Source organism: Chenopodium quinoa, unplaced genomic scaffold, assembly GCF_001683475.1.
Source record: "Chenopodium quinoa cultivar QQ74 unplaced genomic scaffold, ASM168347v1, whole genome shotgun sequence".
In the NCBI taxonomy this organism is placed as follows: domain Eukaryota; kingdom Viridiplantae; phylum Streptophyta; class Magnoliopsida; order Caryophyllales; family Amaranthaceae; genus Chenopodium; species Chenopodium quinoa.
In genome coordinates this window covers 5,439,867-5,459,374 of record NW_018742205.1, presented here as the reverse complement: position 1 = coordinate 5,459,374, position 19,508 = coordinate 5,439,867, and the positions used below count along the sequence as shown (strand labels likewise).

The 19,508-nt window shown below is 37.4% G+C and overlaps 1 protein-coding gene, 1 long non-coding RNA gene and 3 other non-coding genes across 5 annotated transcripts; 1 reads left to right on the top strand and 4 right to left on the bottom strand.

The window, feature by feature from the left end:
- Nucleotides 1-1,620: 1,620 nt before the first annotated feature.
- TRNAW-CCA lies at nt 1,621-1,694 on the bottom strand. The gene has a single exon. It is a non-coding gene; the product is annotated as a tRNA-Trp (tRNA).
- A 2,768-nt stretch (nt 1,695-4,462) lies between these two features.
- On the top strand, nt 4,463-4,536 carry TRNAD-GUC. The gene has a single exon. It is a non-coding gene; the product is annotated as a tRNA-Asp (tRNA).
- Nucleotides 4,537-4,710: 174 nt separating this feature from the next.
- TRNAC-GCA lies at nt 4,711-4,783 on the bottom strand. Its single transcript has one exon. It is a non-coding gene; the product is annotated as a tRNA-Cys (tRNA).
- Nucleotides 4,784-7,073: 2,290 nt separating this feature from the next.
- LOC110725842 (CASP-like protein 4B1) lies at nt 7,074-9,040 on the bottom strand. The gene is made up of 3 exons (XM_021905308.1): nt 8,594-9,040; nt 8,096-8,231; nt 7,074-7,716 (listed from the first exon to the last, which is right to left on the bottom strand). The coding sequence occupies exons 1-3, from the start codon at nt 8,851-8,853 to the stop codon at nt 7,519-7,521; spliced, it is 594 nt and encodes a 197-aa protein (XP_021761000.1). The 5' UTR covers nt 8,854-9,040; the 3' UTR covers nt 7,074-7,518.
- An 8,932-nt stretch (nt 9,041-17,972) lies between these two features.
- LOC110725834 lies at nt 17,973-19,032 on the bottom strand. The gene is made up of 3 exons (XR_002512238.1): nt 19,000-19,032; nt 18,798-18,899; nt 17,973-18,147 (listed from the first exon to the last, which is right to left on the bottom strand). It is a non-coding gene; the product is annotated as an uncharacterized LOC110725834 (long non-coding RNA).
- Between the last annotated feature and the right edge of the window lie 476 nt (nt 19,033-19,508).

Here is a 19,508-nt window from a genome sequence, read left to right as displayed (position 1 = left end):
TCATTCAACACTAATTAGCAATAACACCACATGATCATGACCAAAATACTAATAATTACTAATCATTTAAATTATGAAGTGATTACGAAGTAAAATAATCGTTTAGATTTTGAATAAATAGATTTAAGTACGAAAAAAAAAGAAAAAATTGTTTATCGGAACGGATCGGGTAACCGTTAATTTTAAAATGATACCCGATAACCGTACTCGATAACAAATTATCGGATCGGGTACCCGAACCGTTATGGTTATCGGAATGGGTACCCTAATTTTCGGTTCGGTAACGGTTCGGATTTTCGGGTTTTCGGTTTTTCGGATAATTTTGCTCAGCCCTAATAGGTAGCACCTATTAATAGTATATGTTGCAACTAACCGTTAACGGAGGGAGTATACCTCCTCCGTTTCTTTATAGTTGTAACACTTTTCTAAAATGGAAATGTCACAATAGTTGTAACACACTATAGAAAGAAGGTTTTATGGTGAAAATTGTACTATTACCCTTATTTAAAGCTTATGACCCACTTTATTATACTTCTAACAACCTCTTAACTCCGTTTTAAGTGTATTATATCATATGAGATCCCCTTTTTAAATATCGTGATAAAGTGTGTGTTGCAACTATAAAGAAATAGAAAAAGTATAAACTATAGTTCATAAAATAATCATCCATTAACGGAGCTAAATAAAGGAAGTCTTCAAGTGGTAATTAATTTATTATAATTATTGGTGTATATATAATAAATAAATAAATAAAAGAATGTCAAGTATTAAGAACTCATGCTCAACATGACATAAATCGTGCATAATGATTTGCCTTCGTCCTTGCTTGCAACTAAGCTAGTTGAAGTAATTTAATTACTTAACAAAAAAATTCAAAGGGCGATTGTCCTGGCAATTGGTGCATAAAAGTAATGATATTTATACATAGTTGTTGTTTAAGACATTTACCTTGAAACGTCAAAGTCAAGGAGAACTCTCATTACACAAAGAAATCAAATTCAAAGTAGTTTCTCGTTCAATTTTCATATAAGCGTCTTTTAATGATACAGACTACAGAAGTTACATTAGCTAGCTATTAAGCTATACTACATGAAGCTAAACGGTATTGACGATTCATGTATAGAGTTTGATTGAAATGGCTATTAAGCTACACATAGTATACCTAACCCTTCTTTCTGTTTTTGTTCTCTGCTTCACCGGGAGCCTGGCCTATCGGTGATATAGACTCTTCCTGACGAGTTGCCTACCGGGAGATCCTTCTATCACTCGACCCAGGGCACGTCTTCACTCTCGAAGAAAGAAAGCAAAAAGATCCAAGGGAGTTAAATAAGACCATCCGGGGGTCCCCCCCCGTGGTCAAATGATTGTGTGCACTTGGAATGTAAGGGCCCCGTGGGCACCAAAAACGGAGGTTAAAAAATTAGTTTGTCGCTAGGTATTTGACCAAATAGGATCGTCCAGTTCCTATAGAGAAGAAAGCAATGCCCAAAGACTCCCATGCCTTTCTTGGTCGGACCAACCCAACCGAATAAAAAGATGAACCCCACTGCAAATAACATGGGTGTTTTGTATTGTATTGAACGGAGAGTGGGCAGAAGGGAAGGAGGTCCTCATATGAATCACGCTCTGTAGGATTTGAACCTACGACATTGGGTTTTGGAGACCCACATTCTACCGAACTGAACTAAGAGCGGGAAATAGCCATGCGCCAGAGAACCAAGCTCGCTCTCACTACTTATGGGGCTCAACAGTCAGCCTCCATTCGAATTACGTTAGGGCTTCATAGGGTCTTTCTGTCCAGGTGCAGGTAGTCCGCATCCAAAGATGAGGTAAGGTCGATAACCTTCTTTCGTCCGGGTCGTAATGAAATGTTTTTTCGTATCTCATCTAGCGCGAAGCAAAAAGAAAGGTCCCCCTTCCCGGCCCCCCCTAGCCACCTACCTACTCGTGCTCGTAGCTCGATCGGAGGGCACTTTTTCTTTTCATTTCGTCGTTGCTCATTCCAGTATCGCTGCCTCGCCCAGCTCTATCAGCAGGCAGAGACTCAAAGGAAGCTGTTCTAACAAATGGGGTTGACTGTGCTGTGTTGTTCTAAGAATTCAAAGGCTTGCGTGACTAACGCACAACGGCTTTCGCGCTAGCGCGCTTACCCAGCCTATTCAAGGGATTCTTTCTTTCTCTTTAGGCCCTTTTAAGTGTTGTCCAATCTACGATACCACCAGACGCACCTCGTCCATCCGCCAATCAAGGCTAATGGAGCGAAGGGACTCTCCAAAGAGATGCCCGAGCAGAACACAAGGTAAATGGAGTCAAGGCTTTTTTTCCTAACCAACCGACCGAGTTGGGCTGAGCGTCCATGTTGCAGAACCCTGCCTGACTGTGAGACCGACTGGTCGAACAGAGACGAAAGTCGGCCATAGTGATCCGGGAGTATGATACCCTATAGCTTTACAGTTACAAGTCATTTTCTCAACGGCTTTGTTGTGTTCTACCACCGGAATCTCAGGTATTGGAGCCTCACTCGAGGGCCAATCTTCGTCCGGCCCGAGGAAACCTTTGCACAACTCCGCGGGTTGGCTGGTTGGAAGGATTGCTTTCTGCCATCTGTCTTTCCTTTCTCTCTCTTCTCTTAGCAAAGAATCACCCCCAATTCGGTGATCCGCCGGATAGGACAGGGAAATACCGTACGCCCACTACGAGGAGACCCCTTCTTCCTAACTTTCTCTTTGTGGAAATTGCCCCGGGGTGGGTGAACCCTCATAGATATCAGGTTCCCACATATATAGAGTCAAAAAATATATTGTGTCCGAAGGGGAGGGGGGTTTTCTTCGGGGCTCGATAGAAGGTTGGGAAGTAGTACGCCCGGTTCACGAGGTTCTAGATAGCCGTACAAGATATATTAATAATATAGGTTCTTTCTCTTATCGGAGCAACTTCCGAACAAGTATTACTTCCAGGAACTCTCCGGACTCAGGAACGAACAAAGACGAGAAGGAGCGAAAAAACAAAAAAAAATTCATATCAATGAAAGGTAAATCAGCATTAATTGATAAAGGAAAATCTGTATTAAATGATGTTTCAGATTCCAACCAACTCAATATGATGGATCCATCCGGAGCGTCTGGATCGGAAATGCCTTCAGTTATTCTTCAAGGGATTCCGGTTATAGCAGTCATATCAATTCTACTAAGTTATTTAGTAATTCCTTTTGGTTCTCGCCTCCATCCTCCCCGCTGGCTGTATGGGCGGGTTGTCCCTCTTATTCTAGCGCTGACCCCTGATTTGATTCTCCGCATCTATCGGGCAAAGAAGCAGCGGAAAAACATCAAACAATTCATGCTTACTAACTTTCAAAATTAAATACCGTTACTGTATAGGTGGATCTCATTGTGAAAGACCGACACTAACTTACACTAAGAAGATAGTTGTTCCTTCGTCACTTTCGTGTACCCATCGGACGGCAGCCCACATCCCCTCGATCTCCTTACCAGCTGTCCGACTGGACGCAGTTGATGTTATGGATCAGCCTCACTCTTCAGGCATTGGAAACACATCACGTTATGGCAGGGTAATGTTTCACCAAGTTGAAGCGTTCAACGGCTCTTCGGCCTACCACCGCCTTTCTTGAAAAAGAAAGTTGAGCTTTTTCAATTGAAGCTAATGTTGTGCTGTCCTTCCCCCTCGCTTCATGCTTTCTCGTGAGACCTATCTATCCCTGAGGAGTGATAATAGTAGCGGTCTTCATGTTTCACGGCTGGAACAGCGGCATTCACCGTAGCCAGCTGTTACCATAGTAGCTGCATGAATCAACCCAGCGTTTACCGTGGGCACGATAACTGGTACACCAGAGGAATGCATTAATTCAGTCATTAAAATGATTCCTACGACTACATGCGATAGCTACCAGTCGGCTGCTCCATCAAGTCCGGGAGACCCGGAACAGCTGGATCCATCATAAAGTTCCGTGGTAGCTAGGCGAGAGCCCTTCCACACGGGACTCCCGGATCACTATGGACGACTTTCGTCTCTGTTCGACCAGTCGGTCTCACAGTCAGGCAGGCTTATACCATTACGCTCACGAGCAGAATAGACGCTTGAGCCCTCTCGCAAGCCCAGAAGACACTTACGTAAATCGGGTTGAAGCGGAAAGCATAGTAAGAAGGGCTGAAAGGCCATGTCATATTCCTCGGGAATTTGCCAACTAAACAACTGGAGGAGGCCCTTCGTAATCAAGTAGAGGTCGGTTCTTTGCCATCCTGTATTGTTAAATAGAGCGCCCACCCTGCATAGATTGGGTATCCAGGCGCCGAGAAGCTCGAATGTGAGCAAAGGCTTGCTCTGTTCTGGGAGCACCTGCCTCCCACCTTTACTCGGACATCTTTACCCTTAGCCATGAACCCCCAAAAAATTGGATTATTTTTTTACGTGTATCAGCCGTTTCGGCTATAGACCTAATTTTCCTGGGATTGTAGTTCAATTGGTCAGAGCACCGCCCTGTCAAGGCGGAAGCTGCGGGTTCGAGCCCCGTCAGTCCCAACCTAGGCGCTGCAAGCGATCAATTCATCTCTCCAGACATGGTAAGCCTATCTTTCTCCATATGGAAGTGCTGCGGGCGTCTGACAACCTTCCCAGTGAAAGTTTCTCGGTTCCAAGAGAAAGGAAGGGGCAAAGATAGACTTTCCACAGTAAGCGGAGATAGAATGGCACTGTAGGAACCGGTCGGATTCGAACCGACGAATAGAAGTTTTGCAGACTCATGCCTTAGCCACTTGGCTACGGTTCCCTTTGCTGCAGCCTATCTCTCATCTGGATTTCCTCAGTGACAGCCACCCCGACCTAATTCATGATGAGCCCACCAACTAAAGATCCAATTGAATGTCCATCTGCAATCAGTGCCATATCATGGAGTATAAGTGCCTTTTACCAGCTTCAGGAATTGACTCTGCTGCTGCCCAGAAAAGAGACTTGTCGTAGATAAGCTCTGCGATGATATGTGGTTTCCTGTACCAACTATTTCCCTGAAAAGGAGGTGATCCAGCCGCACCTTCCAGTACGGCTACCTTGTTACGACTTCACTCCAGTCATGAAGACAACCCACCGCTGGAACTTGCTTTGCTCTCGCTCCGCTCGTTGAAATTACTTACCTACTCCCTTTCTTATCTGGGTTAGGACTAACAAGAATGGTTGGGCCAACAAACATCCATCTCGTTCGAAACAGGTGATATTTTAGTAGGTAAATTAACGCCTCAGATGGCAAGCCGGGCTGCCCACCTAAACCCGAAGCAGTTATAGATGTCTGTCGATGACCTCAATACGGGAAGCCCCCCCACCTTAGGTGCTTGCCCTTAGTTGATTGGGGGAAGAGGGCATTTCCATCGATCACGAGCGTCGACGTGTCGAAGTGAAAGCCCCGAAAATCTTTTTCTATTATTATACCGGCAATTAGGTAATTTCGGGAAAGGAGCCTGTGCCGCACAAACCAAACAAGCTAAAGCTTGCCTGGTTGGTAGTTCCCGTTCCCTATTCGTCTTGGTCCCTGTGAAAGGTCCAGTCGATGGGAAAGAATCCATGTTAAAGTCTTATTACCGAGTGCGAGCTGCTCTTTCTTACTTCCGAGTTGGTGAGTCACTCGAAGCACTGGAGTGATCCAGTAGCGGGGAAGGGGCCAGTTTGACTCTAGGTTGGAGCTGCTACTAGTAGTAGAGAAAGAAACCTACGAGATGAATTGGACCTCAGCCCGAAGAGCGCTTCCCTGGCGAAGAGATTAAAAAGGACTCAGAAGAGGTGGGAATTCAAGGGTTAGCCGAGGAATTCTGTGAAGTTTCCCAATCTACAATCCTAGCCCCCCTAGCAGGTTCGACAGGACCTGATAAGAATGGATAGCTTTAGAAAGAAAACAGGGAAGGGGCCTTTATGACTATCAAAGTGGACCTCTCCTCTGAGCCCGCGAAAATTCCCCTTTTCTTTTTTATTTTCATTGAATTTATCATTACGATAGGTGTCAAGTGGAAGTGCAGTGTCTAATGTCCTCTCGAAAATCGGATACCTTTTCGTTTTCATTTCTCCCAGGCAAAGCCCAAAGGCTGCTATCCCAATAGGCCAGCGAGCGGAACGAGGAGAAGGCCCGAAAATCATACCACCGCGGCCGAGCATGACAGCAAGCGTAGGTTTAGCTTACGTATGAAAGGGGCTTGACGATCCGTAGTCCGACCCCGTTATCATGGTAGAGGAGGCCTAGGATTCAAAATGATGTTACTGCATGGATCGGGATTATAAATTCTTCGAGTTTCAAGATTATTTTGATAAAGTAGCTCATTTACCTATTCTAATCAATGACTCCTTAAAAGCGTGATCAAAGAAAGTTGTGTTGCATATAAAATAAGATAGATGTCGTATTATAGTAATATAGTTGTATGTTGAGCAAGTCTATCCTAATTACAATTCAGATTATATGTTTGTTATTCTTGCTTTGGTTCACTTTCACGATCTCTAGCTAAAACATGCATTTGAACCCAAAAAACATATGGAGAATATGGATTAGGAGGAACAAATTGTTAAAGGATCAACTCAACCAAAAGTTTGAACTAATGGTTTGAAACCCGTGATTATTGATTTATATACTCCTTCATGTGCCCCCTCATATCCAACGCGAAACATTCCACTTGAAATTAGGGAGTGGATGAGATTTTCAAGTGAAAGTTTTACTCAATAGCTTCCCATGTACAACAATTTGTCATAAGTAAGCTCGTTTTCAACATAGAATGGAAAGTTATTATGTCCGGCCTTGTTTCCCTAGGTGAACATTTGGAAGTTTGCCTAAACCTTTACCTATTCTCTATCCCAAACTCTTATCCATAATACCTATACCGTGTGATCAGTCATCATGGGGGTTATTTCATTAGTATTATAGGGGTTATTCAATCGGTCAGTGTTACAGCTTTATAGGGGTTACTGCGTCAATGTTATAGGAGTTACTTTATCAATGTTATAGGAGTTACTCGTTCAGTATTATAGGAGTTACTTTGTTCTTTTACAAACGATTGCATAGTGTGGCCAACCGCACACAAAACGTGTTAATCGATTATATATTTCAGTTTCCTGTTATACAACTAGTTTTGTTTTTGTTTCTTTAATCATTATTGCTTTTTCAATATCTCATCATATACGGATTACCTTATTATTGAACAAAACTATAATTCAACACAAATAAAATGCAAGTAATACAACTGTCTTTTTTACAAGAGGAAGAATAGTACCGTAATGATGTAATTCCATATACAAAAAACCCACTAGAAAAAATTGAATTTTATGATTATTAATGCGGCAATAATGAACATTCAAGAGATATTTCCTCTTTCTGGAGGAAAGCAATTAATCCAACAAACTAATTAAATCCTTTAGATGAAATGAAGAAAGAACAAGAAAAAAAAAAAAAACAAGGACAAAAAACAGGAACTTGATCGATCAATGTTAAGTTACAATGATGTATATACGTGCGATCAAGTACGGTTAGTTAAATTAAGATCTAGATAACTCAGTGAACAAATGGTATCCTGAAATGAGGGAAGCTGATGCAAGAGAGAAGAACGCTAGAAAAGCCATGGCGACGGCTGTCGATTCTTTTTCTACGATTGGATTTACGTATCCCATATTCCTTGCTAAATTTGTATTCATGGCACCAGTTGATGCTGATGATAGTAGCATGTATGTCATTACCTACAACGTAAAAAATACCTATTATTAGCAAGTATTTCTTCGATCGATTCCTTTTATTTGTGCGTGACAATGTTCTATTAGAAATTAGATATATTGAGTGGTGTAAAATTCTAAACATTACGATAAAAATAAGTAAATAAATACTACTCTAACTACCCTACTTACCTCTTATTTTATTTAAGTCAATTAAATTGCCTAAAACTATGTGTCGGTCAAACTGTAACACTTATCAAAACACAGATTGAGGGAGTATATATTTGAGGGATGATATTGGACACAACTCTAGAATTCTAGGGCTTTGGACCAAAACTTTGGGTTGTACTCTTTCTATTGATAGGTAATAATAAGTTAAATTAAAAAGGGTATTTTTAAGGCCAACCTGATCTCCAATAAAGTCAATCCAAACCACGACGTCTGATGAAATAATATCTTTTCCAATGCGAAGTTCATGACCTTTTATGCCAACTTGTATGGCCGTGTACACCATCGTAATCAGTGCTATTGAAAACACATAACTGCGCCATAAAACAAAAGAAAATGAATTCAAGTTGTAACTAATGCACCAAATGCACATCAAGGATGTGTTATTTCACCTGCATTTGTCAAATTGATAAATTCATTATATTGTACCTAAATTCAACAAAACCATCCATGATTTCACCTCACAATTACACATGATTGAACTTGATCAACTCTTATATTAGACGACCATGCCTTAAACTGTACTTATTTTGTAAGGCTGAGAGAATGTGCCCTCTATTGGCCATATGACCATATCTAACAACTACGAGTATATGTAATGCTTTTTTCTCTAATTAATCGAAAATATTATTGATCAAAGTTCAACATACAGGGTATGTTTTTAGAGGGAAATTACCTGTTAGGCTCACTTAATTGGAAGTTAGGGATAACAACCATAATGATGAAAGAGAGGAAAGAAAAGAGCAAAGCGAATGCCCTTAAAACCAAAACCAACACTCCCTTTTTCATCCAATCCTCCTTCCTCCATTTTTGAACATCGGATAATCCCCGGAAGTGTGACTCCGGCCTCCCCTTAGCACCGCCGTCCTCCATGTCGCTTCCTGGTGGTAGAGGAATCTCGGTCTGTTTCTCGGGTTGCTGCGTTACCTTGCTCATTTAGCTAGCTTGTAAAAAATTATATTAAGAAACAAAACAATAAAAAAAAAAACAATGGTTTAAAGAAAGATGGCTCTTAATTAATTAGCTAGTTGTATACTAATTTGATTATAAATTATGCTCAATTTATCTAACATGAAATTTGATGTACTGTAATCTTTAATTAGCTAGAGGATCAAAAGCTGTCACAAAGCTGTGCTTCAGAGTTGAGGGACCTATGTACGTGAGTAGTGGTGAAGCACTATATATATAACAATATGTTATTTAATTGATGAGGTTATGACATAGTTTAGACTAATTATTACTATTTTTTCGGAAAAAAATATATATAAAAAGATGTTTAGCCCTTGTTCATTTACATTTCTTAATTATTTTTTCATTGGACTATGATGGAAATATTCGGCAGATTTTCTTGACGTATAATATACGGATTGAAGTAAATAATAAGTATAGTGTTGCAAAAGAAGATATCCTTAATCAAGAATTACTAATAGTGACATTATAAATTAATTTAAGCCAAAGCTTAAGCAAATAATTAATCATGTCTACAACTAAATGATAGTGTGGTCAAGGGTAGCGTTGATACCAGCATAATAGTGACATGGTCACTTCCGCAAAAGTTTGTTTTTTCTCCTTATTTATTGATTAACTTGGTTAGAAAGTAAGAGTGTTACTATTAAACTCAAATCAATATTATTTACATACTAGGGCAACTAACACGCGTGTGATGAGCACACTAACCATATCTAGTCATGTTTGGGGAGCTTTTCCAATTGTTGAGGGGGAAAAAAAAGGGCAATTAACCTTAATGAAGGCAAAACCCAAAAAAATAAATAAAAAATAAATAAAATAAAAACAATTAACATTATTGAAGGCAAAATATGAAAATATTTAAACTTGTACATAATAATGAGGGTAAACATATAAACGCACATTTTAAAGGTTATAATTGGCATTACATTATTTATAAGAGTAATTTTGTACTTTTTATAAAGTAGGGATAGAGATTTACTCATTAATGGTACTCAAATCCTAAGCTATGAAATTTAGACCTAAATTAAAATTTGTCACTGTATAGAAAACCAAATGTAAAATTAGATTGAACTACAAAAATTACAACCTTTAGAGACAAAATTATTTAACTTTGATATCTTTACCCACTTTTCAATGGTTGATTCTATTATATACAAGTATTATATTAAGCCATTATTGGTACCCTTACCATTTCTTTTTTTTGACGAATATCCTTACCATTTCACTCACAAACATGATAACATAAAGAATACCATTAACGAAGCCATTTACAAAGTATGAAAATCAGCCAATGGCTTTTGGTGTAGTGGTGATATGGGTTGCACTATAAGGAGGATCGCGCGTTTGATAAAGGTATTAAATATAAATGATTTATTTTATAGTAAGAGATTAAATTACAATTTTATTTTTATTGTTTTTTCTAAATGGCATAATTGGAAAAGTAACTTAATTGAAAATTGTAGGTGATAAATGTGAACATTTGGGCCGTCAGGCGGGGTGGAGTTGGGCTTTTTGACAAGCCTAAATCAAGTTTCTCAAGTCAGGCTTGGGCCAATAGGCTAAATGGCACAAATATTCGACCTTGGGCCGACTTTCACGTAATCAACAATACTGGAGACGAGTTCAATTTCTTTTACCAAATTCGGAGTATACAATTTAGGCCCAAGCACCTGCATATCACATAAAAACTTAAAACCGGATTCGGATATTCAATTTTAATCGGGTATCTACAAAATTGGATATTGATTCAAATTTTAAAATCGGACAAAATATAAAAGTTTTTGTTTACCCCTAGCTCATTGCTCATACCATCATTGTAGTCATTTTATGATTCATAAGATGGTCTCTTAAATGTATGCATACATCTAGTTAAACATTTTGAATACGGTTATAAAACTATGTACATAAGTATATAAATAGGCTGTCCCAGTTAATATCCGTGATAAACAAATTTCGTTTATCACGGAGTAACACCGCTACCTCATTTTCATTGCAAAAATTACGCTTTTGTCCCAGTGATAAACAAATTTTGTTTATCACGGAGATAAACTTGTATTTCCTCAATAGTCCCTCCATCTTATAAAAGTGTTACAATAATGCCTTAGGTAATACATGGTTGTTCTGCTCCATTTATTATTTCATTGTAAAACACGTGTATATTAGCATATATGAAGTATATGGCTATATGCTAGCCTTTTTCTTCCTTCTTAGACTCTGTTCAATTCATCTTAACAAAATAATATTCAGTAAAAATAATTTCAATTCAGTAAAAATAATTTCAATTCAGCAAAAATGATTTCAGTTCAGTAATAATAATTTCAATTTAGTAAAATTTTGTCATTTTAAAGAAGAAATATAACAAAGAATCAGTAAAAATAATTTAAGTTCAGCAAAAATAATTTCAATTCAGTAAAAATAATTTCAATTCAGCAAAAATAAGGTTAAGTGAACAAAGCCTTATTATAAGTTACTTAAAGTAAGGTTGATGGGTAACTCATTTGGTAGCAAACATAGTTTTCCAAAATATAAATCATGGATCAAACCATATCAAGTAGCATGATTCATGATAATACTACCTTCCCAATAAGTAAATCATAAAGGATAATAAAGCAAGAGAATAGCAAATTCAACGTTTTCATAAAGGATAATATAACAAGAAAATAGCAAATTCAATGTTTTCAAACCCAATAAAATTTATGGGCCCATCCTACAATAGACATATAGTCCGAATAATTGAAAAACGGGCCCATGTCAAATTTATGTAGCCAATCAAATTTCTTACTTAAGTTTCAAGGAATATGTGATGCAATATTTAACAATTACTTAGTGGTCTACTTTTGCTAGTTTTAATGGGAGCCACATCGACAAATTTGCTTACTTAGTTTTGATCCACCCTTGACATAGGGATGTGAATGTGATGTTCCCTCCTTTTCACCTTTTACCTTCTTTTTCTCTCTTTGTCTACGGTTCTACGGGAAGCCTTTTTGTATTGCTTCTAAATGCTTCATACTACTAGTAGCTCTAATAATTATTCATTAATAAGAAGACTAATCTATATTACGATGTAATTTTATTATTCGATTGAGCCATAGCGGCAATATAAATTATAAATAGTGATGGGACATTGTACACATATTCTTAATCTTGTCACTAGGTGAAAATTTCACATTGTTAATCTATAACATTATTAGCAAAATATACATACTAGTACTAGATAGTAGATACCATATTTTATGATATTATGCATTTTGTTTTGATAAGCAAAAGGATTAAGAAGTCTCAAACAAGCAAATCAATTTATTAAATGTACTTGGATCCTGTAAAGTCTGTTTCTAGGAGATATTACATTAAAAAATCATTTTTATGAGTGATAAATATTACTCCATATTCAGTTTGTGTATAAATTGAAAGGAGTTGATGATTGCTACAATGATCAATTTACATATGACTATGGGAGCCATACTCGTGATCCAATTAGCTTCTTGAATAAATTGCCCATTGAAAAGCGTGACAAATATTCTAGGCTAAACAACGCCTAATTTATTACTTGATCGAAAAACTTCCACATGGGAGCTAAGTACAAAATCTTAGCTTGAAAAATTGATGATAGCCCCCACTATTAATACGAATGTCTTGTTTTCTTGAGATGTGGATTATTACTTAGCTTGGGATTGTCTGCAACCTTCACGTAATCTTCGAATCATGACAATCTTCAAAATTACTAATAGTAGCATCTCTTTATTCTTGATTTTTGGGTGAGCTTTGATAGGCGGTTACAGACTACGGAGTAATAATATACAGAGTGATAGAGTATAAAAACATATTCCTGGGCCTCAACCATAAGTTTAACCTTTTGGTAGAGATGGTCGTTTAATATGGTATCGGATCCTTTGTAACACAAAGGTCACGGGTTCGAATCTCATCCACCCCTCCTTTCAAAGTGGAATATTTCGCGCAAGGCATACGAAAGACCCATGTTGCATCCACATATAAGGCCCAAAAGGCACTCATGTGAGGGGCGTGTGATAGAGTATAAAAACATATTTTTGGGCCGCAACTATTAGCTTAAGCTTTTGGTTAAGTTGGTCCTTTAACACGATTAATTAAGCAGAACCTTAGCTTATTGGCTTCTACTACTTGGAAATTATAATATTCATTGTGTTTGAAGGTGTGAATTGAAAACGCTAATCAAAGGTTCATTACTTTGGTTGAGTATTGGTCCTTTAACACAAAGTAATTAAGTAGTACCTTAGCTTATTGGCCTACTACTCGGAAATTATAATATTTGTGTTAGAAGGTGTGAATTGCAAACACTAATCAAAGGTTCATTACTTGTGCATTGATACACTACTGCATCAATTGTTGAAAGTGTCATTCAACAGCAGTAGGAGTCATCATTTAGCGTCGACAATCTTCAAAACGTATGTGCTTTCAATCTTAACAATACTAAAATGCTTCATAGCCGAATCGTCGACTCTCCAGAAGGGCATTTTTATTGTGACTAAACAAGGCATGAAAAATATTCAAATTAAAGGTCGTGGTAGCCTCTTAGTAATTTACTTAGTCTTCATCAAAAAAGATTTACTTAGTCAAAGGTTTATAGATGGCCTGTGGCAGATTGATTACATCATTGCAGTCATTCGTATTTTTCTCAACAAATTTGAGAAGTGAGGTATTAGACACGTCTATCGTGAGACAAATCGAGCAGTTCATACATAGCTAATGTTATTGGCCATTTAGTTACTAATATATAAACATTGTACCTCGTGACAAATCTATTTATTAGGCCGGCCTTGAAGATTTTAGAAAAAGTTTCATTAAGCCCTTTGAAAATTTTCTACAAGTTAGGAATACATTGGAAAACAAATTGTTAATTGAAGGATCACAGCAATTTTGTTAAAATATTGAAAAAATTTAGTGGTAAATTGTTGTAGATTACAGCTCCTTTGTGAAAACATTGAGAATGCTCAGTGTTAAATGGTCGTAGACTGCCTCAAAAAAAAAAAAAAAAAAAAAAAAAAAAAAAAAAGATGGTCGTAGACATGAATCTTCCAACTTCAATTCTAAAATGTGCAACTTTTTAACTATTGCAATATTTTTGGGCATTTGGCCTCATTCGGGATTTGTTCTGCCGTCCTTGTATAATATTTGTACATTTTTTAATTTCCCTTCTTATCTCCAATTAATCCTTCATTTGTTAAGTAATCATGAGGATTGTCTGAAAGTCTAATTGTAATCTATATATCTATTCTAAATGTGCATTAATTTTTCTAACGTAAATAAATAGAGTACATGAGCCGTAACAAAATAGAATATGTGACTAATTCGACCTTTTCCGGCGGAAATTCCGTCGAAAGGCGTTATTCCGACGGATCTAATTCTGTCGGCCCTATTTTTGACTTTATTTAAAATTCCGTTGGATAGGATTCCACGGAAAAGTCAGTAAAAAAAAAATAAAAAAAAAAAACAGCCCCCACCCCACCTGCCAGACCACCCACACCAACACCCACCCACACCCACCCAGACCACCCCCACCCACACCCACCCCAGACCACCCCCACCCACACCCACCCCAGACCACCGACACCCACCCAGCCCACGCACACCCACCGTATCGATCTCCACCTCGCCACCCCCACCCACACTGTACCCACCCAGACCACCCCCACCTCCCACCCACCGTATCTCCACCTGGCCACCCCCAAAACCACCGTATCTCCACCTCGTCACCCCCACAACCCACAAAAACCACAAAATTGAAACCAAAAACAAAAAAAAAAACCGAAAAAAAAAAACAAAAAACCGAAACTTCAAAAATAAAAAATAAAAAAGAAATCGAAACAAAAACCACAAAATCGAAACAAACAATTTATATATTAGATAGTCCGAAAATCCGAAAAATTACAAACTTACATTACAAAATTTAAAAACTTATATTACAATTTCATCATAAAAATGAATTATAATCATAAATTTGTGAAAAATAAACCTAGATCTACAAACTAACCAATATTTAATCTATATTTCCGACCTTCTACGGTGCTTGACGGCGGACGACGCAACGACTGGTGGTGGTTGAAGCGGCGTTGGTTGTTGCGGATGTGGTTGTTGTTGTTGCGATTGTTGATGTTGATGTTAATAAGAGACGTAGATAGAAAGAAGGAGAAAGAGGAGAAGGAGAAAGGAAAGAGAAAGGAATGAAAAGAACGAGAAGAGAGGAGATGGAGAAGTAAAGAGAAACGTAAAAGAAGAAGGAGAAGAGAGGAGAGAGAAATGAGAATTAAAGGGGGGAACCGGGTTTTGTTTAGGGTTTTTTAGGGTAAGTTTTTTTTTATTTAATTATTTTCCGACGGAATATTCCGTCGGAAATCTCCGACGGATTTTATTTCCACCGGAAATTTAATGTTTCGACGGAATAATCCGTCGGAAATTTCCGACGGAATATTCCGTCGGAAAGCCCATAAATTCCGACGGATTTTTAGTTCGTAGGAAATCCGTCGTAAATTTTCGGCGGAATTTTATTTGGTCGAAATTTACTGGATTTCTGACGAAAAAAACATGTCCGTCGGAAATGGTCCGTCGGAATTCGGCTGTTTTCTTGTAGTGATTTTCTCTCTATTGATGGGATATAACTGAGAGTCTATTGTATGTACTACTAGGGACCATAACCCTAAATGTCTATTTATATAGACTTCCTTCCCTAATCTGCCCATCATGCATTAGAAAAGGTCCAACGGTCTCTACACATGAAACTAAACCCATACCCTATAAACACTAGTAGAAAAAACTAAATAGGCACCCCCCCTACGGCAGCGGTTCATGAAAATCGGTGCCAACTAAAATGAGCGCCAATTAAAATTTCAGAGTTGGCACCGGTTAACCGTTGCCAACTGTTTAATTTTTTTTTAAAAAAAAAAAAATAGGTTAGAGTTGGCATCGGTTAACCGTTTCCAACTGATTATTTTTTTTTTAAAAAAGAAGAAAAAATAAAAGGGTTAGAGTTGGCACCGGTTAACCGTTGCCAACTGATTATTTTAAAAAAAAAATTAAAAGGGTTAGAGTTGGCATCGGTTAATCGTTGCCAATTTTGGAAAAAAAAACCCGGGTTTTATACTGTTACATTGTTCTTCTTCTTCAATTCTTCAAAATCAAGCGTGTTTTAGGTTCCCCTCCTCTCTTCTCCTTAGCACGCTGCTTCATTCAACTCAGCTCCCCTCTTCGTCGTTCCTCCATTGAAGCTAAGTGCTGCGAGCTTTCTCACCTCCATTGGAGACCGTACTCGCGTCGTACTCCGGCAATAACTCCCTCCATTGTCTTCAACCTAAGGTAAGTAGCAATTAGGTTTTACTTATATCCCTCCATTGATGAATTCCTTCGACTTTTTGGTGGATTTGCTTTACAATGTAGTAATTATAAGTTCCTGTAATCTAAGGTTTGTCAATATAGACGCGCATTGCCCCCCCTCCACGTACAACAAGCTTCTTGCTTGCTCTCACGGTTGGTCTAAAGCGCCATTTCAGGTATAATTTTGAAACCCATTATTCATGACATACAATTATACAAAGTACTCTTTATATTAAGCATTATTGATATAATGGTATGGTAGATTTATAGTTGTGGTAGATTTATAGTTGTGAATTAAAATATGTTATAGTTAAGTCTAAATTTAATTTGTCTAATTTAATTGTTTGATTTAATGGACTTTGACCTTAATTATATATTGATGCATATATAATAATAAGAGTATTGTTATTGCCTTAGGGGGGGTGTTAGAATGAACCATTTAGGGGGGGCATGCATAGTTTCACATTTGCTTGCTAACTTTAGAGTATCTCCATTTTCTCGTTCTCTTTAATCATATGTCCCTATTTGTATTTATTATCCATTTCTCATACATACTTACTAACTTTTAATTTGTTTTTTGTTTTGTTTTTTCTTTTTGCGTTTTATAGGTTCATATGTGAATTGAAGTTTAAGCTAGTTAAGTTTGAAGACTACACATTAATTTAGCTCAAGTGGGAAGTTAGAAAGAATACATCCATTGTGTTGGTATGAATTATAAACTTCTCTAAGCTATAAATATTTCTTTCTCTCTATCACTGTTTTAATAAACGTTTTTTCATGCTAGATATTAGATTTGTGTATTATATAATGACAAACTAAATACAACAATAAATATATGAAATGTTTGCATTGCATCATCATGTGCCTAGATACCCGTTCAAGGCTTTCTCATTAGGAGAAAGTCTTGAATAGTCCCCGGTTGGGACTGTTCTTGAACGTTTACTCTCACTTAGGTGGTGAATGTATGTCTTTTTTTCGATTTTAAGGAACATCTTGGCTTACCATTTCCTCGATCACCATGTTCTCTGGGTACATATGTGGGTAAGTAATTACCTACGTCGTGTACTTGGAGAACTGGGGGGAAATGCTGCCGGATTTTCCTTAAAATTGGAAAGTTGACATACCACTACACGAAAAAAGGAAATTGGCAACGGTTCAAACCCCCCCCCCCCAAAGGCAACGGTTTTGAACCGTTGAGTATTTGAGGGTTGCCAAATCCCAAATAAATTGGCAACGGTTCAAAACCGTTGCCAACTCAACCAATTGGCAACGGTTAACAGTTGCCATTAACCATGCCTCCTTTTTTTTTGTTTTTAAAAGTAATTGGCAACGGTTAACCGTTGCCAATTGCTTGAGTTGGCAACGGTTAACCGTTGCCAAAGCCAATGGCGCGCTTTTTTTATTTTTATTTTTTAAACATTGGCAACGGTTAACCGTTGCCAATGACCTGTATTGGTTTTTTTTTTTTTTGGCTGCACTAATATTGACCTTTTTTTGTTTTTTTTTTTTTTTTTTGGCTGCATTAATATTGACCTTTTTTTTTGCTGCAATATTAATAATAATAATAATAATTATTATTATATTAATAATAATTATTATTATTAATATTATAATAGTAATAATAATAATAATAATACTTATTATTATTATATATGATAATAGTAACAATAATTAGTAACATTAATAACAAAACATAAATAATTAATAATAACAATCGCAAGAGATGATATAAATTAGAAAAATGTTTCATGTATAGTACATAATTAATAAGCTAAGCCTAGGATTGATGAAGAGATGATATAGTACAAAAATGTATGACGATATTTACAAATTAAATGTGACGTAGGTCGCCAACATCTCCCGAATTACATGGAGTTCCTCACTCGTGTATGGAAGTCCCGTTTGCCCCTTGCAAAACTTAGAATACACAAAACGTGAGTTAGTAGAAGTGAAATAATAATAATTGGGGTTAGTTATAGGTGACTAATGCTTGAGATTACTAGAAAAGAGCAAGTAAGAGGTTTTGGGACGCAATTTCAACCAAAATGGCTCAAGTAAGGCCATTTTGGCTACTAGGATGCCTATTTTCTATATTTCTTGTCTATTGAACTCATAACTAGTTAAAACATGTCATTATCACTTAGTTATAGGTGACTAATGCTTGAGATTACCAGAAAAGAGTAAGTAAGAGGTTATGGGACGCAATTTCAACCAAAATGGCTCAAGTAAGGCCATTTTGGCTACTAGGATGCCTATTTTCTACAATTCATGTCTATTGAACTCATAACTAGTTAAAATATGTCATTATCACTTAGTTATAGGTGACTAATGCTTGAGATTACAAGAAAAGAGCAAGTTAGAGGTTATGGGACGCAATTTCAACCAAAATGGCTCAAGTAAGGCCATTTTGGCTACTAGGATGCCTATTTTCTACAATTCATGTCTATTGAACTCATAACTAGTTAAAACATGTCATTATCACTTAGTTAAATGTGACTAATGCTTGAGATTACAAGAAAAGAGCAAGTAAGTGGTTTTGGGACGCAATTTCAACCAAAATGGCATACCTCTTCAAGCTGACGTGTGTCTGTACAGTGACTCATCACTATGTCATACATGAATCTCATAACGTATAGGCCACAGTCAACTCCGTTTTCCTGTTGTGCGCACTAGCATGAGGAACAAAGCACATGAATCAAAATGCATAGCAAATAAGCAACATCTTAAGCATTGTAAAGTAAGAAAATCACAACATCATGGGTGAATTACCTTGGGTGCTTTCCATGTAGGACCTCGAGAAGATCGAGGATTTATCTTCTTCATGGTACTACAAAAAATCAAAGTAATAAGTTCAAATTTGACTAGTATAATCAATACATATGAGTTAAGATATGAAAAATGAATAATCAGAAGTGAAACAAACTAGATGCTTACTTTTGCAGTATGGACCTCACGAGGTGCTTTCTTACTTGAGGTAACCGAGCAGAATCAAAGTAGAAGATTGTGTTACTGGAAACACAAATCACAAGTAGGGTCCAATGATAACTACACACGAAACAAACAAATCAATAGTTAGCCTATTACAACAAATAAACTGGGAAAACAAACGAACTTGACTAGCATAATCAGACGTACTCCTCATAGTATGGGACGAATATGAACTTGTCTCCCGTACTCACTGATTGCCTGATACCCCGTTCAGCATAGTACAACACGCAGCGGAGTTGCCTAAGATTCTAGCAGTGGACATCTGCTCAAGGCACAACCACCCAACTTGA